At 42.7% G+C, this 24,712-nt stretch overlaps 3 protein-coding genes across 4 annotated transcripts in view; 1 reads left to right on the forward strand and 2 right to left on the reverse strand.

Moving 5' to 3' along the window:
* Positions 1-1,086: 1,086 nt before the first annotated feature.
* Positions 1,087-4,229, reverse strand: ntpcr (nucleoside-triphosphatase, cancer-related). The gene is made up of 5 exons (XM_076286053.1): positions 4,134-4,229; positions 3,624-3,786; positions 3,431-3,533; positions 2,396-2,605; positions 1,087-1,695 (listed from the first exon to the last, which is right to left on the reverse strand). Exons 1-5 carry the CDS (start codon positions 4,165-4,167, stop codon positions 1,618-1,620), a joined length of 588 nt encoding a protein of 195 aa, XP_076142168.1. The 5' UTR covers positions 4,168-4,229; the 3' UTR covers positions 1,087-1,617.
* Positions 4,230-4,652: 423 nt separating this feature from the next.
* Positions 4,653-7,390, reverse strand: map10 (microtubule associated protein 10). The gene has a single exon (XM_076285104.1). It carries the CDS (start codon positions 7,353-7,355, stop codon positions 4,791-4,793), a length of 2,565 nt encoding a protein of 854 aa, XP_076141219.1. The 5' UTR covers positions 7,356-7,390; the 3' UTR covers positions 4,653-4,790.
* Positions 7,391-8,058: 668 nt separating this feature from the next.
* Positions 8,059-24,712, forward strand: part of LOC143124479 (signal-induced proliferation-associated 1-like protein 2) — a 110,777-nt gene continuing 94,123 nt past the window's right edge. For both annotated transcript variants that reach the window (XM_076286054.1, XM_076286056.1), the window contains exon 1: positions 8,059-8,208. The gene's annotated coding sequence lies outside the window, so the exon portion shown is untranslated. The remainder of the gene's footprint in view (positions 8,209-24,712) is intronic.

Below are 24,712 nucleotides of genomic sequence, written 5' to 3' on the forward strand. Positions count from 1 at the left end.
TGTGGGACATGTTGAGGAGAGGAAAAGCTAAGGAGAAATGGGGGGTGATGAAGTAGCAAGAGAAGTTTCAATGCTTTCCTCTGGGCTAGAGAAACAGAACATCTCAGATGTTTGAACATTTCAGTTGAGCCAGCAAAATGGTACAAAAAGGGTGACTGGATTAAATGAATATGTTTAAAAACTTGACATTACCACCAGCTTGATTTCAAGTGGTACTAATTAAAATACGGGGCACAGGCCAAGTATAGTATGAGGTTGAATGTGAGTTCCTTCACTCTCTCTCTCTCTGAGTCTATCCCTGTGTAATGCCATGAACAATAATCATAGGGAGAAACAGCATGCCCAGCTTTGTATGTCAACCTGCTTTCCACCAGGTCAGCCATTATCCACCTAATCTGAAACGCATCCATATTAGTGGTGGAATCATGAATGCACTTTAATCCTTACTTCCTAACATCATTTCGGCCACATCACAATATTGCTCCATGACATGCTTGTGGCTTACATCTGCCCTAACCACTGTAGAAATCCTCTGAAAATGGATTTAACAAACGGCAACCACAGGAACTAACAGTCTGAGATCATATTCAGGTCATCTAGATAGCAGAGATAAGGATAACATACTGTGTGCTTGTTGTGTAGTCGTGGGTGAAATGACATGGACTTGTAGGTCGAGGAAACTGTGCTAGTGTTTACTCTCGTTATGCTGTTAATGCAGCCATGTTGTTGCAATGTCTGGAGTTCACTAAAATCTTTTTTTTTTTTTTTTTTTAGAGAAACAATCTGTTGCATTGAGAATCTGTCGAAAGCATAAGCAAACCACTGAAAGCATTATACCTAAATGTAGGATTTCTCCTGTCTAACAACCATAGAACTATTATCGTTACCCTTGTCATCTTAACAAAGATGCATAAAACATGATTTTTATAAAATGCTATTTGCTGATATAAACATTCTTGGAGTAGATGTATTTCACACAGACCATTTCAAAACTGATTGTGAAGCCAATTTCCCGATATATTCTTTCCGTATTCATGGTGTGTAATAAATTAAACATCAACACAGATGGAATTGTCTGCTAAAATATTAATTTATTCATTCATTTATTTATCTTCCCTAATTGTGCAAGCACACGCTTGGTTCTAACAGGAAAGAATGAGACCTCCACAAGGTCTGACTAGAAACAAATACTCCAAAATGAAAAACTAGACATAGCAGATCTGTATAAACCACAACTCATTCAGTTTGAGGGTGAAGATACTGCCTAGACTCAGCTGCATGCACTCTACCCTCCCCCTATTTAGAACAGAAAAGACAGAGGTCTCCATCAAAAACAATAGTCCAGCTGTCAAACTTCGTTGTCTCAATCAATTATTCATGTCAGAATCCATTCTGAGACACTATACGAGGGAGCAAAAAAAAGAGCAAAACTTAATTGCATGCATACATTTTTTGCATTTAACACTCTGCACTAAATACCCACATTCTGGGGTTAACAATAATAATTTGTCTTTATATAAATAAAATGAAATGATTTTTTTAGTAAAAAAAACAAAAATACTCGGGATGCAAACAAAGTTAATAACATCTCATATGTTTCAGTCCATTTTTCCGGTGTTAAGATCCTTGCTTGAGACACTGCTGTAGTGTTGCCACAATCTCTGGCAAAATTGTATTTCTGTTCTCCTTTGAAATCTGAGGGCAAAATATACATTCTGATTAGACATCATCCACTCTAAGGCATCAAACTGACACACTGCATTCATGATCAATGCAATGTGTGTACATTGTGCTGTCACTGTTTCAAAGCATGGAGCACAGGCAAGTACCGGTAGTGTGAAGATGGATGTGAGACATTTCCTCTCTCTCTCTCTCTCTCTATTTCCATAAACAATAACCATACAGTGCTTGTGCAGCATTCAGGATAGCACAAGCCAGCATTCAACTTCTATGCAAACAAACACACTCACAGGATGCACCGGAAAGGTATCAAATGTAGAGAGAGCACTATGTGCACAGTCTTTGGACACCAAAGTAAAGCTGAAAATGTATGCATGTAATGGCTTTTTCAGGTCACTTAGGATCACTGCTCGTAATACTATCATTTAGTTTCGGGTTTTGCACTTTGAACTTAATCTCACAAAAACAGCAGACAAATCCTCAATAGGATCAGTATTCTTCATTTGGCCCAGAAATATGTATTTGTTTGTTTATTTTTTTACGGTGCCTTTCTGTTTATTTTTTTTTCTGAGTGCCTTTCTGTTTTTAGTATTAGTCATGTTAAAATTCTTCTTTAAATCCCTGTAGCCTAATGGGGAGGCACACAACACTCCTTGGCATTACCATTGCACAGATTAGAGATGGACAGGCATCATAGACATTAGCCGATACTAACCGTGAAGACCTTTACATCTGCCCTCCCCCGCACCTCCTCTACCAGGCCTAGTGGTTTGCCCTTGGGAATGGGGATGGTACCAAGGATGGAGCAGTTACTGCAATCCAGGGTCTGCCTCACAGCACGTATGAAAGCCTGGCTGAAGAGCTCCATCTTCCCGATCTCATCGATAACGAACACCCGCCTGTCACCTTCAGAGCCACCACCAACCTGCCAAGACCCAAAGAATTCAGACTAGTTAACTGCCTGAAATGCAAATGATGCATTTATGTTGCTCTCTGTCCCTGGTAGTTTTATCTGACTACATAGATGACAGTAAGACTACATAGATGACAGTTATTTGCTTTGAAGAGGTTATATCCAGGTCAGGTTCAACAGTGGACAAAACCCAAGAGACACAAATACAGACAAAATCATATACGGTGCAGTGAATGGGACAGAAGCATACATGGTGCCGTTAAAAAATTCACGTCCTGGCCCCAGCTGGGGCGCAACAGCACCGTACTGCACCGTACGCCGGCGACCTGGGTTTGATTCCCGCCCCGTGGTCCTTTCCTGATCCCACCCCGACTCTCTCTCCCACTCACTTCCTGTCGTTCTCCCTGGCCCTAACTGATTAAAGGCATAAAAAGCCCCCCCCCCCCCAAAAAAAATAAATAAATAATGTCCTGACAACAGTATGTGATGGAAGGCCATATGCTCAAATAGCCTACATGTCATTAGCAGTTATGTTTCTTCTGAGCACTGCACACAAATTATGTTCTATACAACATCTGGTCCAGGTCCCCACTACATAACACAATAATCACTCAATTCTTGTCTTCATGTTAATCATTTAAAGCAAGAACAGGTCGGCAATTTCTCTGTTTGACATTCCATCAAATAAACTGAGTCAATGATGGGACATTTTAACATGGCACCACTTTTTGACGTTGTAGCCACACCACTGAACAGTATTAAGTAGGCCTACTTTATAGGAGACTATTTTGTTATTCAGATAAGAATGTTACCTGGCCCAGCAACACTTGTGCTTACTTGTCTGAAGAGAGGGAGAGCCAGGTTTTCAAACGATGGCAGGTCGACCACATACTGACCAACTCTGTACTCTCGTCTTCCAGCTGAAGCACCAGAATCATTTCTGATAAGTGGAAATAAGACTGATTCAAGTGTGCATGTAGGCCAGACAGCACTGGCTGATATGGGAACATTGTGATGCTCAGTCAGCTACCCGACTCTCGACAGGTGTGCTCGCTCTCCCGAGACAGTGACAACGTCGAACCCAACTCTCCTTCCTCCGGCCCTGACTTCTTCGGTGTAAAAGCCATTTATGGTCACCTCCGCAGATTTCATAGCATCACACACCTTCTGTACTAGTGTGGTCTTGCCCACGCCTTTAGAGAAAACCACAACAGACTTCTGCTAAACCATGTGCGAACTGTAACTTAGCTGACATTAAGTCGTCCACTGTAGCAGACCTGAATTCAATGTGTAGCCTATGATTTCATAATGGGTCACTATAATAATGCACAGGCAGCTGAGTGCATTAAAATAGCCTATTTTGTCCTATACATACTCAAAACACTGGACTAAACGTAGCCAGAAAACGTTAGCTCATTTGTTAGCTTGCTAGTGACTGGATTCTCCAATTAATTAACTTAGCTACGGGTGATAAGCTTGCCTGAAATTACTAAGTACATGCAACAGCTTCAGTTTATGAATTGCTTTTTAAAATAGTTACCAGGGGGTCCTGTCAAAAAGACGTGTTTGATCATTTTGTTTCAGACAGCGCTGGTCTTGCAAAACTCCAGAAGCATGCTGAGTACGCATGCGCAGTAGTACTCCAACTTCTGTCGACGTTTAGGGCATCAGAGCAACACACATGGATGCAAGGTAAGACCTAGTGCGGACTCGATTGTCTCTTTTATTATCCATTACCCATTTAAATAAATAATGCGTCTATTACACTACTCCTTCCCGAGATTTATAAAACAAATTTAGCATAGCATGTTCCTCTATACCCATTTAAGTTTGGAGGTTTACTTTATAGGCCTATAGGCTAATCTATCTCTGAACCATGAATTCTTTGTGAGTGTAATTTTGTACAAATATGCATCGGCAACTGCAAAGCAAAATTTCGGCAATTCAAATGTTATGCAGAAAAAGAAAAGGCAGTGTCTGAGATGAAAGGTTAGAAACATTGAAAATGGTCAAGCTTTAACACCACAGGCAAAGTATAAAAACATACCAGATAATATTTGACACAAGACCATTCCATTCACTGATAGAGGAAAAAATAGTTTATGATTTCAAATTGGTAAAACATTTCATTAAAAATACAAGAAACAAGACAACCACATCACAGGTCCCAAGCTACACACCATTACACACATCTCTATCATAGTGTGTAGCCAGGAAGCTTATTGACAATGAGGTCTGAGATATGCTGGTATTTTTGTGTGAGTCCGAGTGTGCCAAGTTGATCGTTTTCTTCCTCCGCCTCAATGGGATCAAGCAAGGAAAGTGACTCAGGATCAGAGTCACTGTGGTGTGCAAACGAATCCTCTGAGTAACCTCTGTAGTGTGTGACATCATCAGTGTGGTCGCTCCGCTCGCTCCAGGGCCTTGTGGGATGCCTGGATACAGAGGCCCTCCCTCCCATTTCACTGTCCTGAGATTCAGACCTCGCTTGAGGTACTTGGCTGTGTCTGGAATGAGCAGATGGAGTATAACCTGACCTCAAGTCATCGGCATCTGAGGACACACTAAGGCCAGAGGCCCGCATGGACTGCCTGATCACATGAGTGCCTTTGAGGGAGCGCTTGGGAGAGGTGGCTGCTTTGACTGGCACAGGCAAATCTGGATTTCGGACTGATTCGTCATTCAAGCTGGAGAGATCACTGGGAACTCTGGTCATCCTGGGTTCAGGACTACTCAGCAGGTCGGGTGAGTAGCCATCAGTGGGGTCCAGACTGGTGAAATCATCCTGATAATCTACCTGGCTCTCACTGCAGGAGTCAGAACACTTTGATGGAGGACCACTCCATCTGCTTTCTCCCTGACCACCCTCATCTTCACTGGAGCTGGAAAAGCCAGGTTTATTTGCCCTATGTTCCAAATCACTACGGCCAGAATGCTGGCTCAATGCACTAGGAATTCTGATATGTAATTCCTTGTCCTGCTTGAAATGTACTGGTTTCTTTTTTAGGGTGTATTTAAGAATTGATGCAGCTTTACGATCGGGAATATCACCACTTTCAATGGATAAGCGACAAATGTTTGGCCTGTCTGAGGACTTTGGTGGAGTGTTTTCTTGTGTACCATCCACAATAATGCCATTAATTAATGTGTCAATGTTGTCATCTAAATTGAGTCTTTTCTTTAACATACTGCTGCTGGAGCTTAGATTCTTGTTCTTCTGCTTAGCAGGTTTGGACTGTTTTGAGTTGGCATGTTCCACGCACTCTCTGGGTTTAGGAAGATCAGTGCTCAGTCTCTGCAGCCTAAGCCGATATGTGTGAGTCAGGCCATATGTTAACTTTCTCTTTGGCTTTGTCTTTTCTGGATGTGGACAATGTTTGTTTGCTTTCACCCTTTTTTGTTTACCGGATGGGGAAACAGAGATCAGAGACTTAACACAGCGCTCACTGTGCCCCCGTCTCAGGGAGGACAACATCTGTGCTTTCTGCTGAGGTGATGCATCATTTTTCAGCATTTGTAATGGTGGTTTTGTGCTGTCAGCAGTAGGATCTGTGGGCCCTTGTGCTGATGTATAAATCCAAGCTAGATTGGGATGAACGGATAGAGGCTGCTGCTGCTGCTGGTTTTGCCCATTCAACAGAGAAAGTTCCACAAGAAGGGCGTTCAGCAAAGGCAGCTGTCTTATGGCATCCCCAAGATGTGATGGTGCCAATGACTGTGGTGGTATTTGACTACCTGTTGGATGCTCAACAATAGCTGGTCCCCTCTGCTCCTTGGAAGGAGGCATTTCAGAATCGGACAACTCCTCATCTGTGTCCAGGTCTGCTACCCTAAGGGAATCCATTCCTGTATTGGAAGTTTTAAACTCCTTGTCTTCTTGACTTTTGTTTGCGGAACTATAGAACATGGGTGGAGGACAGAACAGAGTTGGACTTAGCTCTTCCTCATAATCAATCCGAGCTATTTCTATTTTTTTGATTCGCTTTTTTGTTTGTTCAGTTTGAGTGCTTGTCGAAGCAACCCTTTTTTCCTCTGCCTCAGACACAACAATATCCTTTGGGTGTCCATCAAATTTTACTCTCTGACAAACAACATGGCAGAAACCTTCCTTCTCAATAGGCTTTACCCCAGCACCCTCAGTAGTCTTGCAGCAGACGTTTGTTGCCATGTTAGCCATTTCCGTTCCATTAGTCTCCTGTGACGATGTGGTTCCAACACTGTGGATTTTGTTTTCTGAAATATGAGGAATTAAACTTCCTCCTAAACTAACAAGTTTGCAGGCTACAGAAATCAGTCCAATTTTCATCCCCATGAGATTGCACAAGTCATGCGTCCCTCGTTCGCCATAGGCAGAGGGAGTGCCAATGCCATGCTCCTCCACATCTGATTTGATCTGGTTGACCAATCTTGTCAGAGAAATGAGTGAACTCCCAATTAATTTTGGAGTCTCTTGTCCAACATCCATGACCATTGCGTAAAGAGGAGTGTTTGTTAAATGTTTTTGAAGAAAATTCAAATTAATTTTAAACAAGCACGACTTGCCTTTGTGGAAAATGACCTCATTTGATCTATCCACATCCGACTTCGATAATCCATCTGTTTGTGATTCGTTTGATTGATAAATAAATAGCGTTGGGAAATCCAACAGTCTCACCCCGACAGCCGGTTTCGAACTTCTTAGCAGTTTGCAGCCTGTGTCAAGTTGAATATATTCCACTAAAAATTCGAAAGAAAAGAGAGTTTCGCATTTGGGAACAGTCATGTTTGCATGTTTGAGAAAGCAGCAGCCATAGAGCAGCTTAGCTTTTGTCGCTTAAAAGCGTCTTAGCAACAACTTCGGTCGCGCAAACTACGTAATAAGCCACGCCAGGCATGTTGGGACTTGTAGTTCTCAGTTGAGCTGATAATTATCCTCGATTTCAAGTTGAAATTTCGATGTCATATTTGTATGTTTAGCACAAGTGGTTAAAGCCTTAACCGAAATATAGCCTAGTCTATTTAATTATCAAAACGTGACAACAACACGACAAGGACAAAAAGAAAACAAAATCAAAACTTTTGGTAGAAAGATAAAGCGCCTACATTTTGCTTCCAGTTGGTGCCACTAGAGGAGCGCAAATAGCCTAATTGTAATGGCTGTTGGTATTTCATGAATCGAAATAGGTTTATCAAAGCTAGGCAAAACACTTTCTGATTGTAAGCCTATATTGGTTTAAACAGTCCTCTTCGCCTGATGTATGTTTTTATGCATGCCAATTTTCGGAACGAAGGTGAGTTCATCCAAGAATATTTAGGTTGATTTATGATTGACATACCCGCGGACAACTTAATGTCTTCATTAGTGGAGGTTTGGCCGCAGCTTGGCGAATCATTGCATCTAGTGGGCGGGTCTACGTTGTAGCGCTGTCAGCCTCACTAGAATCTAGCTGCTCCAGACAGTTCAACTGTATTTCAGCCGCGGCCAAGTAGGCTGAGTGAAACAGTGAACTCGTACGGCAGCGAAAGCTTTGCTTGAAAACCCACAAAGTTGCGAGTTCATCAACTAGGATAACCCTATTCAAAACTGTACGTTTTCCTCGGATAGGCTACTATGGGAATCGTGGCGAATGTGACAGGTAAGGCTAATGAATGGTAATTATTTTCAATATTAAGCGAGACACATTGAACTGCTTTTATTTTAGCCTAATTCAGTCTGCGTAGAAACATTTTGTAGACATTCACCCATGCACGCTATAGCGCGTGTAAATTCATTGATAATTTATGTTGCACATATTTGGTGACAATTAAATATAAAGTTATCTAGCTACGAAATAACGTCATCATATCTACCTGGTAGCCTAGGTTGAAACACTAACTTTGAATCAAGTTAGACAGTAGCCTATAACGTTTTGTTCGATACGTGTTTCTGCAAAACATTGAGAGAGCCTTCAAAGTAACGATCTTAAAGACGCTTCGTTTTACAGAGGGCTACCTATGGTTTCAGTGTGGCAATCTTGTTGTCAGGCTGCTGACTTAGTTGCCTCTCACTAAGAGACTGTGGGGAAATTGAGAAAATATGAAATGCTGAATTAAGCTGCAAATTTTGTGAAGAACAAGATCGTTATGAATTATTTCAGTAAATTCAGTTGAGGCACCACAGACAGCCTCAAATTACGGCCATATTTGCAAAATACACAGATACACAATGTCTTAATGGGAAAAACTAAAATCCCATTGTCCATTGTATTTTATTATACAGATATTTATGCCTACCCAACCGTCACCTAGTGTGTTTTTTTTTTTTTTTAAGATGCCGCCACTAGGGGGTAGCTTTTCATCCCTGCATTGTCCACGTAGGCCTACTTCAGGCTTAGGCCATTGAAGGTGTTTTTCAGAGTTTTAATTAAAATAAAATCTATAAATCAGACTGTCTTCTAATGGTGCTTGCCATTAATCAGATAGAATTTCTTGCAGTTGATATCAACTAGTCTACTCACCTAATTAAAGGTCTGAATGGTACTTTTGATTAGAGCTATTAAACCAAGTGGTTGAAATAGTAGCCTAATGCAGTGTGATTTTGGGATTTTGTAGATACGAGCTCTCAGTTCTTATCACAAAACACAGCCAAGCTAACTGTTGTTAACTTTTTTCAACTTCAATTTAATTTCACTTATAGAGTGCCAAAACATAACACATGTCTCATGGCGCTTTACAGAGTGTTAAAACATTCAGAGAGAGCACATGAGTAACAGGGGCGAGGAAAAACTCCCTAGAATTGGAGATACATATAGGAAGAAACCTCGAGCAGATCCACGACTCAAGGGCCTGACCCATCTGCCTAGGGTCAGTTACAGAGCGCAGTAAGGTCTGTATACATGATAAGTGACATGGTGTTCACCACCTGAGGTATATGTTACAAAGAGGTAGGATGGTTACATATTCAGTATGAACTGTGTTGGTAACTGTGTAGTTTTGCATGTCATAAAACTGTGGCCACATAGACAGATGGAGGCAACTGTATCTTAGGAAAGATAATAATCTAGTCAATAGTTTAGGCCTACCATTGTTTGACACACCTAAGTAAATATGCAAATCAGGTGGTAACAGGTGGTATAGCATTTCAGTTAAAACATGAGTGAAGTCTTCGGGAAGTCAAATTCTATTTAGTTTCATCTCTCCATCTGTCTCAGAGGGGCCAAAATGAAAGGGACACTGACTTTAGCCTTATTATATATATTATATTATTATATGGCACAGACTGGACAATGCTGATAAACACAGAATCAAGAGGACCATATTCACATGTCTAAACTTGTCTGAGATCTCACACCATTATGCTTCATTTAGCAGTAGGCCTAACACATTTTCTAGGTCAATAACCTGCTTTGTGGAAAAATAGCCTATGCCTATAAATTATTTTGAAGCAAATGCCCTGTTGGAGGATCTCAGTCTTTATCTCGCTGGATATCTCCGTCAGTTTGTAAATTGAACCTCTGTTTCCTCATTTGTGTTGAATGCGTCCTTGTCCAATGTACACAGCCGTGTATGTCCTAGACTAAGCAGAGGATCAGGCTTGCTGTGTTTGTTTATACTTGCAGGGCCGATGTCTCATTTCATTGTTGCAAACAGTCTTGATGCTTCCTTACCATTTCTGTCGGACCTTTGGGAGAGTAAACAAAATGTAGTTTTCCCTTCAGGGTCACATCCCAGAGAATGACATGGTGGCTACAGGAGGAGTTTTTAGCCTATGCTGTCATAACATACAGGAGAAGAGGGAAAATAAATGTTTGAGCCACCCTTTACCTTGCTAAGCATGTCTTAGCAATGACTAGAGACAATAGAAGGAACTGCCATTCATTAATAGATTAGATTCTGATGTTGAACATGCTGGTGATGATGATGATGGTGTTGGTTTATCTGGTGGCCTGCTGGTCTGTAGAAAGGGCTTGCCAGAGCTATCTCAAGCACTGGGGGATAAAAAGGAAAATCTAATGTTTGGCTGGAGAATAAGAGGATGCATGACCACTAAATGAAATGGATTAGCAGGGCCATCTGTGTTGAGGATGACTGACGGCCAGAAGGTTCTTGGCCGATATGGAGACTATTCCTTGTTTTTTTACACTGCAAAATGTTCACTTCTTCATCATGACTGACCACACCAATCCTGGATTTGGTTGCTTGCTCAAGGATGTTGGCCATGAATAGACATTTTAATGCATTTGCTATTGTAGAGCTCAACATTGCACATTTTGGATGAATGTTGTAGGCTGCTTTAAGAGCTTTAAACATAATCTCTTACACCAGACCATACTTTTTTACACAGGATCTATGCTGATTTTATGTGCATTTTTTTCTTCTATCAGGCCAGTGTGGTAACTGAATGTTCCCTCTGGATTTAATAGGAGATAAAGAGTATTTCATTGGAAAGTCAATTTTATTACCAGCATTTTCTTTCAATTTTATTTACAGTGTTAGATAGAAATCATGTTATGAAGAATGTCAGCTGTCGCTTCCCTGACACTCTGTGTGTAAAATCCATTAGTTCAGCAAGAGTTGTATAAACAGGCTGATGAGTGGTTTTGGAAAGCTCCTGTGTGCATACACAGTGGGTTTCAGTGTCACGTCCAGCTTGACATGATTTCTCTTCATCCACAAACCTTTGGCGAGACTCCAGTTGTGGGGAACTCATGCCACAAGCGAGGTCACTTAATTGTGACCTGCTGATCTGCCAGTTGATCTGATGGCCTGAAACATCATTGCCCTGTCAATCACCAATTATTTTAAGTTTCCTCTTTTGTCTAATAGTTTTCAGAGGTCAAGTTATTGTATTTTATTTGGGTGACCGAGCATTCTTGGTCATATTATTCAGCCCAGTATATGGTAAAGGACCATAGATTTATTTTTTTCACCTTTGAGTGCTGATCTGCTGCTGTCTGAGGCCATTTTTAAGGCCTGCAGTATATTTTATTTTGGTCACTCTCTCTCAAACTGTTTGACTTTGAAGTGTTCCATCTGGTAGGGGCAAAAAGCTTCTCCCCGGTCATTTTTTCCCCTTGCCGTTGGTCCCGAGAGAGGGGGTACACATCAAACATGAGACGAGGCCAAATCTAATCTGCTTTGAACTCCGCCAGGGTTCTCCCATGTACCATGAAATTTGCTTCTGTGTGCACCTTATGAAGAAAACTAATTTAGTGCTCTATGGCAGAGCCAAGTAATGACTTTGAAATAGAGTTTGGTTGTCATTGAAAAGCCACTGGGTCTTGTGCCGTGGACATGGAAAGTTACTCCAAGGAGAAATATGAGGAATCATATTGAAGCCTTTTTAAACTTATTATGAAATTACTTTCAACTCAATGATTTTGACTGGGCTATTGCACAACCAGACAAAAGGTAAAATGATGGATACATTTGTCCAGATGTAGCTGAGAGAACAACTGACTAGCATGAACAATAGGCACCTGCCAAATCAGTTAAGAAATCACCTACAGTTGTTTGCCCACAGAGTCTGTTTCCATCGCTCGCCCATTCTAGATGTCTATTTGGAAAGGAGACGCCCAGGTTGAATTACCATAAATCCCCCCCCCCCCCATGCCTGCCCCCACACACGCCTCCACGCACACACACACACATGTCAATGTCAGAGAAATCCATCATGGTCTATAAAGCCCACACAATAGCTCTCGTCTTAGATGTACCTAGCATGCAACATCTCCATTAATCAGCAGACCCTCAGTTGGATGTGCTCCTGGTCTGGCGTGTATTGGGATCAGAGCTGCCACTGGCGTTTCAGTTGGTGTGTCAGAGCCTCGGGCTCCCCCACCAGCTTGATGAGTTTGGGGGATTGGGGGTGGGAACGGGGGATCGGATAGGCTACATTACTAAACCATGTCTACTGGGCAGTTTCTGCCCCCCTGTGCCCTCTCAGAGTGCCAGGCGCAGGCCGGTACGCCCCCCGCTCCAGTTCTGCTTTCCCACGGAGCTTTCTCTGCCGATCTGCTGAGCACTCACAAAGCGTGGCCTGGTGGGGGGGGGAGAGAGAGAGAGAGAGAGAGAGAGAGAGAGAGAGAGAGAGAGAGAGAGAGAGAGAGAGAGAGGGAAAGTGCTGATGCACATGTGGATTGTTCTAGCAGCGGCTATGGGCTTTCCTCTTTGTGCCACAAAAGCTGTGTGGCCATGGTTCCCAGTGTATACCGTCCCACTAGCACATGACTCGGATCAAAGGGGTAGCCGGAAAGAGTTTGCCAGTGGCTTTCCAGTGGAACTATGACCATCCCCTTCCCACTCCAACAGTGATCCGGCAGCTGGGAAAATCAAATGAATGTTAGCATGGTGGTGGTCCACCGATTTCCATTTTGGTCTTCCAGCTACTTTAATTTCTCCTCATAAGCATGCCAGTACTGGGAACAGATTGTAGTGGCTGAGTGACAAGTTGTTGAAGACTAAATATTATTTGTTGCTCTCAAATTCCATGTATGCGTAACCAAAACAGGAACCTGACCAACAGGAGAACACCCTTAAGAACAGGCACAATCTGCGGACTCACCAGAATTGATCTGTTCTGCTCAACACTCTGGCAGCAGTACAAGAGTAAACCGTTTTTTCCCCTCCAAAGCAATCTGTAAATTGTGTTGGATTTTTTTTTTATGTCTCTGTGGTTAGATCGGATTGGACACGGCATTACCAGTCAGTGAAAGATTTACCGCCTGACCTCCCAGTCGAATTTTCCCCCTGAGAGACTGGAGTAAGAGGGAAAAGTCGTTCAGCTATAGGCTACGGTCAGTTGTTAGACTGAGAAATGAAAACAGGGTTGCTCTGATTTCATGTTCCACATTATGTAAACAAATAAGCAATCGCAAAAAGGCCACTGATGTCAGTGATTGCACAGGTGTGTTTGAAGGAGGAACAGTTATGCAACACTGTTCCTCTCACTCTTTTTTTATGAGATCATATGCTTCAGAAGAGATAGCTCGTCCTGAGAGAAATCTAATTTAGATTTTACACAACCATAGCAAGAGAAAGAGTTGCAAGCTTGTGGGGACTTTGATACTCTATGCTGAAAGGCATTAGTCATAAGGATGGCAACAGAGCTCCATGCAAGACCACAGGCTCGGGGCTCCATCCAGGGTCTTGATGGATCACAGTGGGCCTTATTACACCACTCCGCTGCGGCTGAAATGAAGTTAACAATGGCCTCTGATATCGGGGCTTTATTTGCATGTCTGCAAGGAGACTTATGGGGTCGTCTCTCTAATGAGTTTTGGACACCATGGCTCAAGGCTGGCTTGAATGCGCTTCACTGGTGCACACTGTTTGGGTGTGCTGCTGCAGATGACTGTCCGCCGACTGTTTGTAGAGGCATTTTTTAATCTTCGCTGCGGGGCGTTGTGGCATTTCCTGTGGTCAACAGTTGCCCACATCCCAGCGCAGCCGAAAGTTGCTGTTTGTTTTGCAAACAGCCTTTTGGGGCAGAAGAGAAAGAGAAGGAAAAGAAAGAGAGACACTCGAGTGACTGGTCATACACCATCACGCTTCAAGGACCCTGGAAGTGGAAGTAATGACGATTACAACTCTAGTCCACCACTCCGCAGCAGAACCATAACATACCATGTGGATGCAAATACACGCAGTCATGCAGTAGCGAGGCATTGTGTATACAGTAAGCCTGTTTAAATGGGTAGCTAGCCATGCATCTTGTACTTAAATGAGCGCTTAAGACACACAGTATGTGTGGTCTGCATGGAGAGAAAAAAACCTTGTCCTGGCAGACTTGAGCGCTGTCTGCCGTCAGATGCAGCCGCAGATGGGCACCCCGGCTGTTTGGGATATAATGAGTGTTTCTATCCTTTTCCTGCTGCTGTTCTTAAAAGGCGGTATCTCGTATCCTATGAGATGAATGGGGATGGATTGGACCTCAGAGAATGCCGTCCCTATAGTTTTCACTGGGTGGGGGATTCACTGCGGATTGGCGACCTTAGCATGGCAGATGGCATTGTGCTGGTCAGAAGTCCTCACACAGACTGGCCCCTTGGTCACATAGTGACATAGGGCCACCCTCTGAGACAACTGTGGGGGTGGGATGTCATTGACCCATTTAACATGCTAAGCAGCATATAGATGTAGGTCTTGGTGCACTATAGCATATGTCTGGCATGGGGCTTACTCCATTTCTGTGCGTCTGGGTGGACATTTAGTGCATTTTGTTTCACTGGTCATACCATAGACAAAACAGAAGCTATAGAAGAGAAATGAGCTGTTCAGGCTTATGAGGATTCCCATCCTGGAGGGGAGAGAGCTCTAGTCCAGAGAGACTGTTTGAGGAGCATGAAACCGCAGCTCAAATCCCATCTCTCAGGGGAATGCAATTCATCACAGGCTACTGCATCTGTGTTATGCGCTATCTTCCATCCTCTAAGAGAGCTCTATTCACTTACAAGCTTTGAAATGGTAAGACAATCCAACAATTTATCCACTAAAGATAATTGAGTTGTTATGTGACATTGTTGCAGAACGCCTTGATTGAGCTTTGATGTATCCCTGCATTGAGACAGGGATAAATTGGAGCTTTCCTTTTTCCTTTTACTTTTTTGAGAGGATCGTTGGGAGGGGTGATATTTACTCTATTGTATCTAGCATTTAGTCATTTTTTACTGTATGATATTTACACAGCCACAGCCAGAGAGGTTCATATCTCTTGATCTTTAGATGTATTACTGGAATGTGAAGCATTTGAAGGAGCATTTCAGCATTTGAAGAAGAGGGTAGATATGTTTGCTTTGAGGGTGTAAGTGGGATTGAAGATGAGAAGTAAACCTCTTTAGTCTTCATAATTTAGACCACACATTTATTTCTTTGTAAAGCTAACTCTGTGAGTAACACTTGTGTATTTCAATGTACTTGTACTGTCAGGGTCCCACACCTGAGCCAATGGCAATCAAATATGTCATATCTAATTTAGTAAGACCCCTCTGGTCTCTTGAGTAGGGGTGGGCGATATATATCGTCTGCGATAATATCGTGATTGTTGTTTTAACGATGTACAAATCTACATTATCGAGTATTTAAATTACTTATGGGGAAAAAACACTCGAAATCACGCACTGAAGACTCATACATTCCCAGGAGGTAGGCTATGCGGGAGAAGTGCAGCAGAGCAAGTGTCACATGATCACTAGTGGGTCACAACGTTGTCCCACGCAGCCTAATGTTTATTTTGTGCAGTGAGAGTAGCCTACTTGGGATTTTATGCGGCTACTTCTGTTCAAGTAGCATTGATGAGACAGTCACGTTTTTTCCTACACGGTATTATATGGAGAGAAAACATTAGCCTTACATAACATTAGAGTATTTTAATAGTCAGTTGTAAACAAACTAGATGTACCGCAGAGCGGTACAAAATATGACCGCCGCCCAGTCCAGCACATTTTTTCCACAAAAATAAATCACGCTGAAAGGCCTATATGATTCTAACTGTCTCACTAAATTGCATTATCCACACTCAATTCTCACTGGTATCTGCTAGACAACAAGTACCAAAACATGATTAGTTCATAGATTTCACATGTAAAATTTATTTTATACAACCCCACCTCCATCTTGCCTATTCATAATTCTGAGAAAATCTTGAATTGTGTGCATGTGTGCATGTACATGTTTATGTTATGTGTGTGTGTGTGTGTGTGTGTGTGTGTGTGTGTGCGTGCTTGTGTGTGTGCCTGCGTATGTGCCTGTGCATGCAAGCGTACATATGTCTACTGTGTGAGTATGTGTCATACGTAGGGTTGGGCACCGAAACACGGTTCTAATATGGCACCGGTGCCGACGCAAGCGGTAGTAACTGCATCGAATAACAACGTGGATTTCGGTGCCTCATTTCGGTGCCATTTTTTTAATTAATTTTTTTAATTAATTTTTTTATACGAGGCATCACTGCATGTCATGTGCCATCTCTAATGTCTTGCTCTGATAGCAACACATCCAGACACAGTTATCGATAGCTAACATAAACACTGGATGTATAAACCAGAGGGGTGCACCACATAGGCCAGTGGACAGTGTTTGACAGCTTGCGTGAGCCCAAGTAGCTTACTTTAAAGCGACATCGTGAGCTCCTGTCAAAATCTAGCAGTGGACCTAACTACACACAAGCAAAAGGCTATGAAACAACATCAACAGTAGCCTATATGTTACACAATATCCTTGCTAATGCGCTAACTGGCATTTATCTGAAATGTTATCAGCAAAGTTGTAAGGTGAAAACTTTATTTCACGGTGTGTTCTAAACAACATAATGGCATGATATTAGCCTAATCTTTCATGTGCATGAGGCCCATATAGCATCACAATGAATATGAAGATCATGTTAAAAGTTCGCTGGCAAAAACATAAATATGTAGGTTACATACCTGATGTCACTGAGCTGTCAACGTGGCTACGAAACCATCTCCGTACGTTATCGCTAATTAAACTGAGCTGACTGGTGTTAGCGCATAGCCATAGTTGCTGTTAAAATGCCTGGCTAGCGCTGGGAATCTAAACACTTCAAGCCTAACATGTTCAAAACTATTGCGTGTTATGGATTAAGACATGACATTTCTTGAAGTATTTGGGAACACACTGAATTAACTGCTAGTCCCTGTTCCCTGTTAGATTAACTTGCAAATGCCGTTGTCCATGACCTGGCAGTTTTATGGCAAGCGGTTTTAACATACCTTATGGCAAAACGCCTACACTGGGTAAACTTGAAAGCAGAGCTTACCATTGTGTGTGCATGCATGGCAAGCTGTTTTAACATTTAAATGTATTATTCGTAGGAGCAATGAGATATTGATAGTAAATTGAATATAACAGTTCAATTTCATGTTCAAATTTGTCTTATCAATAAAAAAAAGCAATTCATGCTTTAGACCATTTTAATTTAAAACATTTTAATAACAAACAAAGTACCGGTTCAGGCACCGTTTCAGCACCGGCACCGTTTTAAAAGTATCGATACCGGTATCGGATAAAACCCAAACGATACCCAACCCTAGTCATACGTATGATTACTGTGAATGTAGGTGTGTGTGTGTGTATCTGTTTGTGCACATGTGTGCACATGAAATGGGTTAACATGACCCCTGGAGGCAAACATACAGAAAAAAATGGTCCTCCTAAACCCTACGGTTCTCGAGATATTCACAGAAAACTGTGTCTGCCCTACCCTCCTTTCGGGGGGTCCAGTCCAGCAGCGGGGCTACAGATCAAAACGAAAAACGATAGTTCCATGCTATCCATGTGGGGTTACATGCCCACCAAGTTTCGTGTACCCCGGTCTGTCAGTGTCCCGGGAATCCTTGACGGAAATTTGGGCATGCGAAAAAAAAAAAAAAAAAAAAAAAAAAAAATCTGACTAAACCTATATGATAACATAATAACTATTCTCATGTAACTCTTTTGTAAATGGATTGAAGTTCGCTCTAAATATCTACGTTTACCGATTATGCTAACCGTTAGCATCTCTATGGGATTTCTCATATACATTAGCCATAAGCTAACGCATTAGTTTCTATTCTGTAACTTGGAATGCTAGCCTACGTGATTGCTCTAAAACAAAACATAGAAGGAAATAACTGAGATGTAGGCTATTCTGTTGATCTGCTCTTAGTTTTACAGTGAATCCTATGTAAAGGTTTGAAAGGAACTTCAGCTTCAGACTTTCTCTTGGGGAAACTGTTAGGCCTCTTCATCTTCTCTAATGTAGCTGGCTAGACCATGTCATTGCCACACACAAGTGGGGGCAGAATTGGAAATGTGTCATAGAGTGACAATGCATTGGTTGATTTGGTTAAAAAGTCACAGGTTAGGTTATTGGTTATTATTGTAATGATGCTATTCATAAATAATGAGCTGTAAAGTAACTCAGACTTTTACAAAAACATTTTTTAAAGGATATCGACTAATTATCGTTATCATCAAAATCACAAAAAATATCGAGATATTATTTTTTGTCCATATCGCCCACCCCTACTCTTGAGGAGATTTTCTTTCAAAAAACCACTTCATTTACCTTCTTTTGTTCCCTTCGGTTTCTTCTTCATCCTCCTCCTCCTCTTGTACCTTGTAATTGTATTAACATGTTAGCAACTTGCGTTTGCTTATTCGGATGAAATGGGTCACACTGATAAATATTTCACTTTTTCTCTGCTTTTTCACCACACAATGAACAACGTTTTTTTTTCACTCGTCCGTGTTGCTCCCCTGGAAGGGAATGGCAGTTACAAGGGCATCGATAGTCACTGACCTGCTGACACATTTTGTGTGTGTCTTTAAAGCGTCTTTAACAGATGAATGAGGGTGAGCCATACATTAACCCCTCTGGACACCGATCCCAGTGGCCCTCCGCCAGCGGTGACCAGGGGGAGGTTAAGACTCGCCGTTTCCTCATTGGGTCCAGACAATCGAGGCTACTGACCTTGTTGGTGCTGGATTCAGATTGTAGATAAGACGGGGATTTAGTGACAAGCCTGTCGCATTCCTCATTCCTATTGTAGCAAAAGAGAAGTTTGAGGGGCAAGAGGGCAGGAGTGGGGGTGTTGGAAGCTGACGGGGAATGCATTCCTACTGCCAGTTACTCCCTCAGTCTCATCATGTTATAAAGCTTGCACTACTCCCAAACTCGCACGACTTCCAGAAGAAATAAACCACATTGTAATTATTTCACAGTTGCGAAATAATAGGGGTTTAATAGGGTTCTGGGTTTACTGCTGTGAAAAGAAAAACTGATTAAACACATGAAGCCCATTTGAACATATTATACTGCATAATTGTGATATTTTTCAGTCCTTTTAGTGAAAAGCCTGAGTCTAAAAATAGAATGGACAACCTTGGCATTCATCAGAGGACATGCACAACCTGGCTCTTCATTCCAGGATGAAGCGCTGTCAGTGAATCAATCAGGCTGGATCACACATATAACACGAGAAAAAGAAAGGCCATGGTAGTGAACAAGTTGCTCGGATCATAAAGCATGTTGATTGTTTCTGAATGAGGTAGATTGTAATTAATGAGGGAAATGGAGCAGAACCACAACAGATGTGTGTTGGCGAGGCGAGTGTGATCTGGTATGGGCATTTTGCTGCCATGGACAGAATTACCACACATGTAGCCATCTTTCAACACCATGTGGTCTTTCAATAGCAAACCATTCATCCCTGCGGCGCATACTCTAACCTTACAGAGGTATGCAGCAGGTGGTAAAGAATACTCCTAATTAACACTATGAGTAATTAACACTAATAATAGTGTTAAAGTGAGAGAGATTTTGTTTATTTGCCATTATATATAAAGAGTATATCAATGCCATATTTGCTTCAAAAAAGTCTCAGTGAGCATGATGCTTAGTCTGTGTGAGTTTGTCCCTAGAAGGCTCTGATGGTCTGTTTCTTCTTGACTAATGAGGGTATATTACGTTTAATTGGAGAAGCACTTACTGAACAAGGCTGCATTCAGGCTTCCATGTATGCTCGGCAGCCATGCAGTGTCTGTCCCATTTCCTTTGAGTGGTGCACTGGGCTTTAATGTGAGGAAAGCTGGTGTTGTTAACCTGTCTACAAAAAACTGCAGCACTCCATTATATGCCTTCAACAAAACCAGGTATGAAAAAATAGATTTTTTTTGTACATTGCCAGGGTGAAATAGGATGACCCATAATGTTGATGTTGACACCATGGTGTGCTAGTTCAAGTACAGAGATATACAAAAAAATGGAAAACACCAAGGTTACCCTAGTACCTCTCCCAAACCAGAGCCGATACTTCAGGCCAAGATTGAGACTGGTGTTCATGGATGGGATTTCAGAGCTTCACTTCCAGAGAGAGCTGGTATATGGACAGTGGATTTTGTGTTGACTACATGTTGTGTGTTTGTGAATTGTGCAGAATCTGCCGTTCTCACACACAACATAAAAGCGGTCGGAATGTGACTAATTACAGGATATCGTCAAAAAAGTTGACAGGAAGGACCTGTCACTCCATAACAGGCTTGTATCAATTGTGGGAAAAAGTGCTTGTTTGGACAGCCTGTGTTGACTGCCATGATTGTCTCATTGTTGTCTCGGGGCAATCATTCAGGTGAGGGAAGTCAGTGGCTGTCAGTGGGCAGATTTACATATGAGGAGGGGTTTATTTATGGCACTGTTTGTCTTCATGTACATTTCATTTAATCTCTGAGGGAGAATCACTGTCTATAGTTCCCTCACCGTAGTACCACGAAGGTCTTCAATATTCTTATTTACACTCCATACCTCCATGATTGACAGACCCTTGGAAAAGCATATGCTATTAAAAATACCAATGAAGTTTCTGATATTCATCACAGCATTTCAAAGAGCCTCTTTACTGGGGCACCTTGTTGTGCTGCTGTATATTTCCAGATACAGTTGTTTTCCTGCATAGCTGTATGGAGGATGTTTGCCATCTGGGACACAGCTCCCCGGCTGATAAGACATTATCTGGCACATTATAATTAAGTTTAGCAGACATTCCTTATCAGAGTATCCTTAATCTTCTCTGTAAAGCAACAGAATCGGTCCATAGATTTGCATTTGCCATGCCACAGGTGAAACAAAAAAAAACAGTATGAAAAACACCCCCCACCCAGCCACCCCACCCTTCTTCCCCCTCTCCACAGCCTGCGCCCAAAAAAGGAAACACAAGCTTGGAGCCAAATTCTTATCAACTGTTGTTTACCAAAGAAGCTGCCATTCTCCTGACTGTTTGTATTTATCTGACTGGCTGGCAATATTGGAGCCACTGGCGTGTGCTGGAATCACTGAATATGGCAGGCCTATGAGATTCAGATGGAGCGGAAAGGCAATGCTGCTGCACAAAGGACCATACTGTACTATACATGGGCCTTGGTATTATGTGTTTAAAGAGGCCTGGCCAGCCATGCAGACTTAATGCAAAGCCTGGCCAGTCAATTCCACCTCAGTGTGTGTGGGTCTCTCTCTGTGTGTGTGTGTGTGTGTGTGTGTGTGTGTGTGTGTGTGTTTGATAGAGTTTTTTTTTCCTTATGTCTTTTTAAATAACCCTCCTTTTATCTGATTTCTAAAGGCTGTTGACTGCAGAAAATGATCTAGAGTGACAGTGGCCTGATTCTCTCCTGCTCCGCCCTCCCCTCTATGCCCCCCACCCCCCACCACCACCACCACAGAATACCTTGCGCTTGACGTCTTGAGTTCAGACGCATGTGGTGAGCAGATCTGCGTGGTAGCATAAACCTATGGAGTTGCCTACACACGCAGATCCATGGTTGTCTGTGTTGATGACAAACTTTGGATGGGTACCCTGCTTTAAGAATGCCAGAAGATGCAATCAGATTTTTAATCTGCATCCAGCATGCTTACTAGATGAGCCATATCTCTTTGCACTCTGCTTGTCTTTATGGCCAGTTCATAAAAAGGCACCGGCTGCTCTCTGCAGTCTCACAAAGGATTTGAGCACATTCCATCGACAATTTACACTGTCGGACACAATAGACTCGCCTTAAACAGAAACTAAGTTTAAAAAGCTGGCCTTGTTCTTCAGCTGGTTTTAACATTGCTCATTAGAGACATCAGATGTGGTCGTGAGGGAGGCCTGGCCGTGTTTTGCAGTTAGCCTTTCCTCTCGTCATAGCAGTGTTTATTGGAGGAGACAGTGTAAGACGCAAACCTCTGGGAAATGTAAACTAAAGCACAGAGAGAGCCGCCCCTGCTCAGAGAGTCCACCCCCTCCTGCTCCCAGCTAGGACCTTGGCCACACTGTTCCAGAACTATCCCTGGACGTGCTAGATTACGACCTGGCACGAGCTGCCGTATCCCCCACGCAAAACACCTCACACCTGAAGTGGAGGCTCTCATCCCACTTGACTCATAGAGAGTGTATTTGGGGGTGTGGTAACATATGCACATGTATCGCAATGTCTTAGCCCTTACAGATTGTCATTTCATTGCTTGATCAAGTTGTCACTGAGGGGCTGATATTGTGGCTTGGGTTAATTACTTTCTCTAGACAAAGCACTTTTGTGTGCACATTCTGTTTTTGCAACATGTTTGCTACTTAGACGGAGGACCACGTCCCCAGCAATATGGTTATAATAACCAAGGCCAGTATGAGAACAATATGTATTTACTGTGCTAGGAGTCATTTATCAGAAGAGCAACATCTAAAATGACTCCACATGGAGTTGGACCATATTCCCTCTATATGAATGGTAAGCATTTTGCATGAGATACAACTTGAGAATGCCAAATGCAATGGCATGTTGTGGTTGTGCTCACTTCTCCTCAGACAATTATTGAATCTCGAGGTTCTCAAACAACTCAAATTAGAGTTGTTTTCTCAACAAAAGCTGGTTGTTTGGAGCTGTCAAGCTAAAACCCTCCCCTCCCCTCCAACACACTGAGTTGCCTGATTCCTTTTACTTGCTTGAGCAGCGACAGCATATGGTTGTGATAACCAGCTGTCTCCATGCCCTCATATTCCTCTCAGCTTGGGGTTGTTTATTTTGACTGTGGATGACGACGGCGTTGCGAGCTGAAACACCACGGATGACAACAGGATGTACTGTAGAACAGCGAGCACCTTGTTTCTGTCTGCTCGCCGGAGTCCTCAGAACTTCCAATTTCGCCCCCATCGGGCCGCCTTGCAGCGGAGAGATAAGAGCAGCACAGCGGGGTGGAGTGGGGTGGCGAGGGATCCGGGGCTTATTTGGGTCGGTGTGCAGTGTGCACTGTGCAGTTGAGCTCCGACAGGCCAGTGATTAAGGACAAGCTTCTTCCTGTGTTCATTTTTCATCTGGTGACTGATCTGCACTTGAGAGCCGTGGAAATACATCACAGGACGCAACTCTAGCCCTCCTTATGTCACTCCGAATTACATAAACATTTATGCAGCTGAGTTTTTCAATGCATTAACAGATGAGGTACCACCCCATACACGCACACACACACACACACACACACACACACACACAAACACACACACACACACACACACACTCAGTGCCCCCTTCTTCCATCCTCTCTCTTTCTCCTCCATGTGAATTTGCTTGGATGCAATTGGACTGCTGTGTCATGAAACTTGTTGGATCATTTAGCTTTTCTACTACTTAAATTCTGTTTGATTCATGCACATTGCTCTGGCAATCCCATTGTCTAGACCCCCCCCCCCCCGCTCCTTTTTTCTCCTCCTACACCCGTTATTTTGTTTTCCGTCGTCGTCTCGTTCCTGCCTGGCCTAGAGCAGTGCCGTGCGGCTTCTCATTAGATTGTTGGCCCTGATGGCTGTCTGAGGTCAAAGGTGGCCCCATCATTGGTGGTCTGGTGTCAGGTCGTGTAAGTGCTCTCAGCGGAAGAAATGAATTTGGTTCACCTCCCTTGAATACACAGGGAGAGACAGAGAGAGAGTGGGAGTGAAAGAGAGAGAGTGGGAGAGAGCGCGTGAGGGAGAAAAGAGCTGAACAAGAAGAAGATATGGACTGAGAGAGGGAGTGAGAGTGTAAAGAGACAAAAATTGAGTTGCTTTAAGTCTGAGGGCTACTTAAGCTGATCTCTACTAACTGAAGCTGATGTAGCTGCAGCGCTGGCTAGATATCTGCGTCTGAGATAAAGTAAATGAGCCATTTGTTTCCACAACTTGGTTACAGCGTGTCAAGTGTGCAAATGCTTCTCTGTCTAATCTAGCAAAGTATTCAAGAATTTTGCAGTCATTTGTCATTGTGGTAGGCTGTTTTAACACACCGCATCATGGCAGTGTGCTCCGGGGATAATTATGATGATAACATATCTAGATTACCTGTCTGGAGATATGATGAAATCTCAGAGAGAGTGGGATAAGGAAGGAAATGGTGTTCAGTTATGGAAAGGCAATGAGATAATCACACATCCATATCCGGGGATGAAGTCATGCTTACTGGTTTGTTGCCACAGTCAAATAATCCCTCTGTAACAAAGCCAACGGATAGATCAGAGTGTGATTGGACTAGTTTTCTCTATGTATCAAAACGGAGAGAGAGAGAGAGAGAGAAACAGGGAGCATGAAGTGTCTGTTCCCATGAGCATATGATTGCTTTTTTTCAAGCTTTTACAACTTGATGAATGCCAAAGAAGCCTCATGAAAG

Source organism: Alosa pseudoharengus, unplaced genomic scaffold, assembly GCF_046254945.1.
Source record: "Alosa pseudoharengus isolate Yale_2024_CS ecotype anadromous, Long Island Sound unplaced genomic scaffold, YU_APseudo_1.1 YU_APseudo_1.1_scf_15, whole genome shotgun sequence".
NCBI lineage: Eukaryota > Metazoa > Chordata > Actinopteri > Clupeiformes > Clupeidae > Alosa > Alosa pseudoharengus.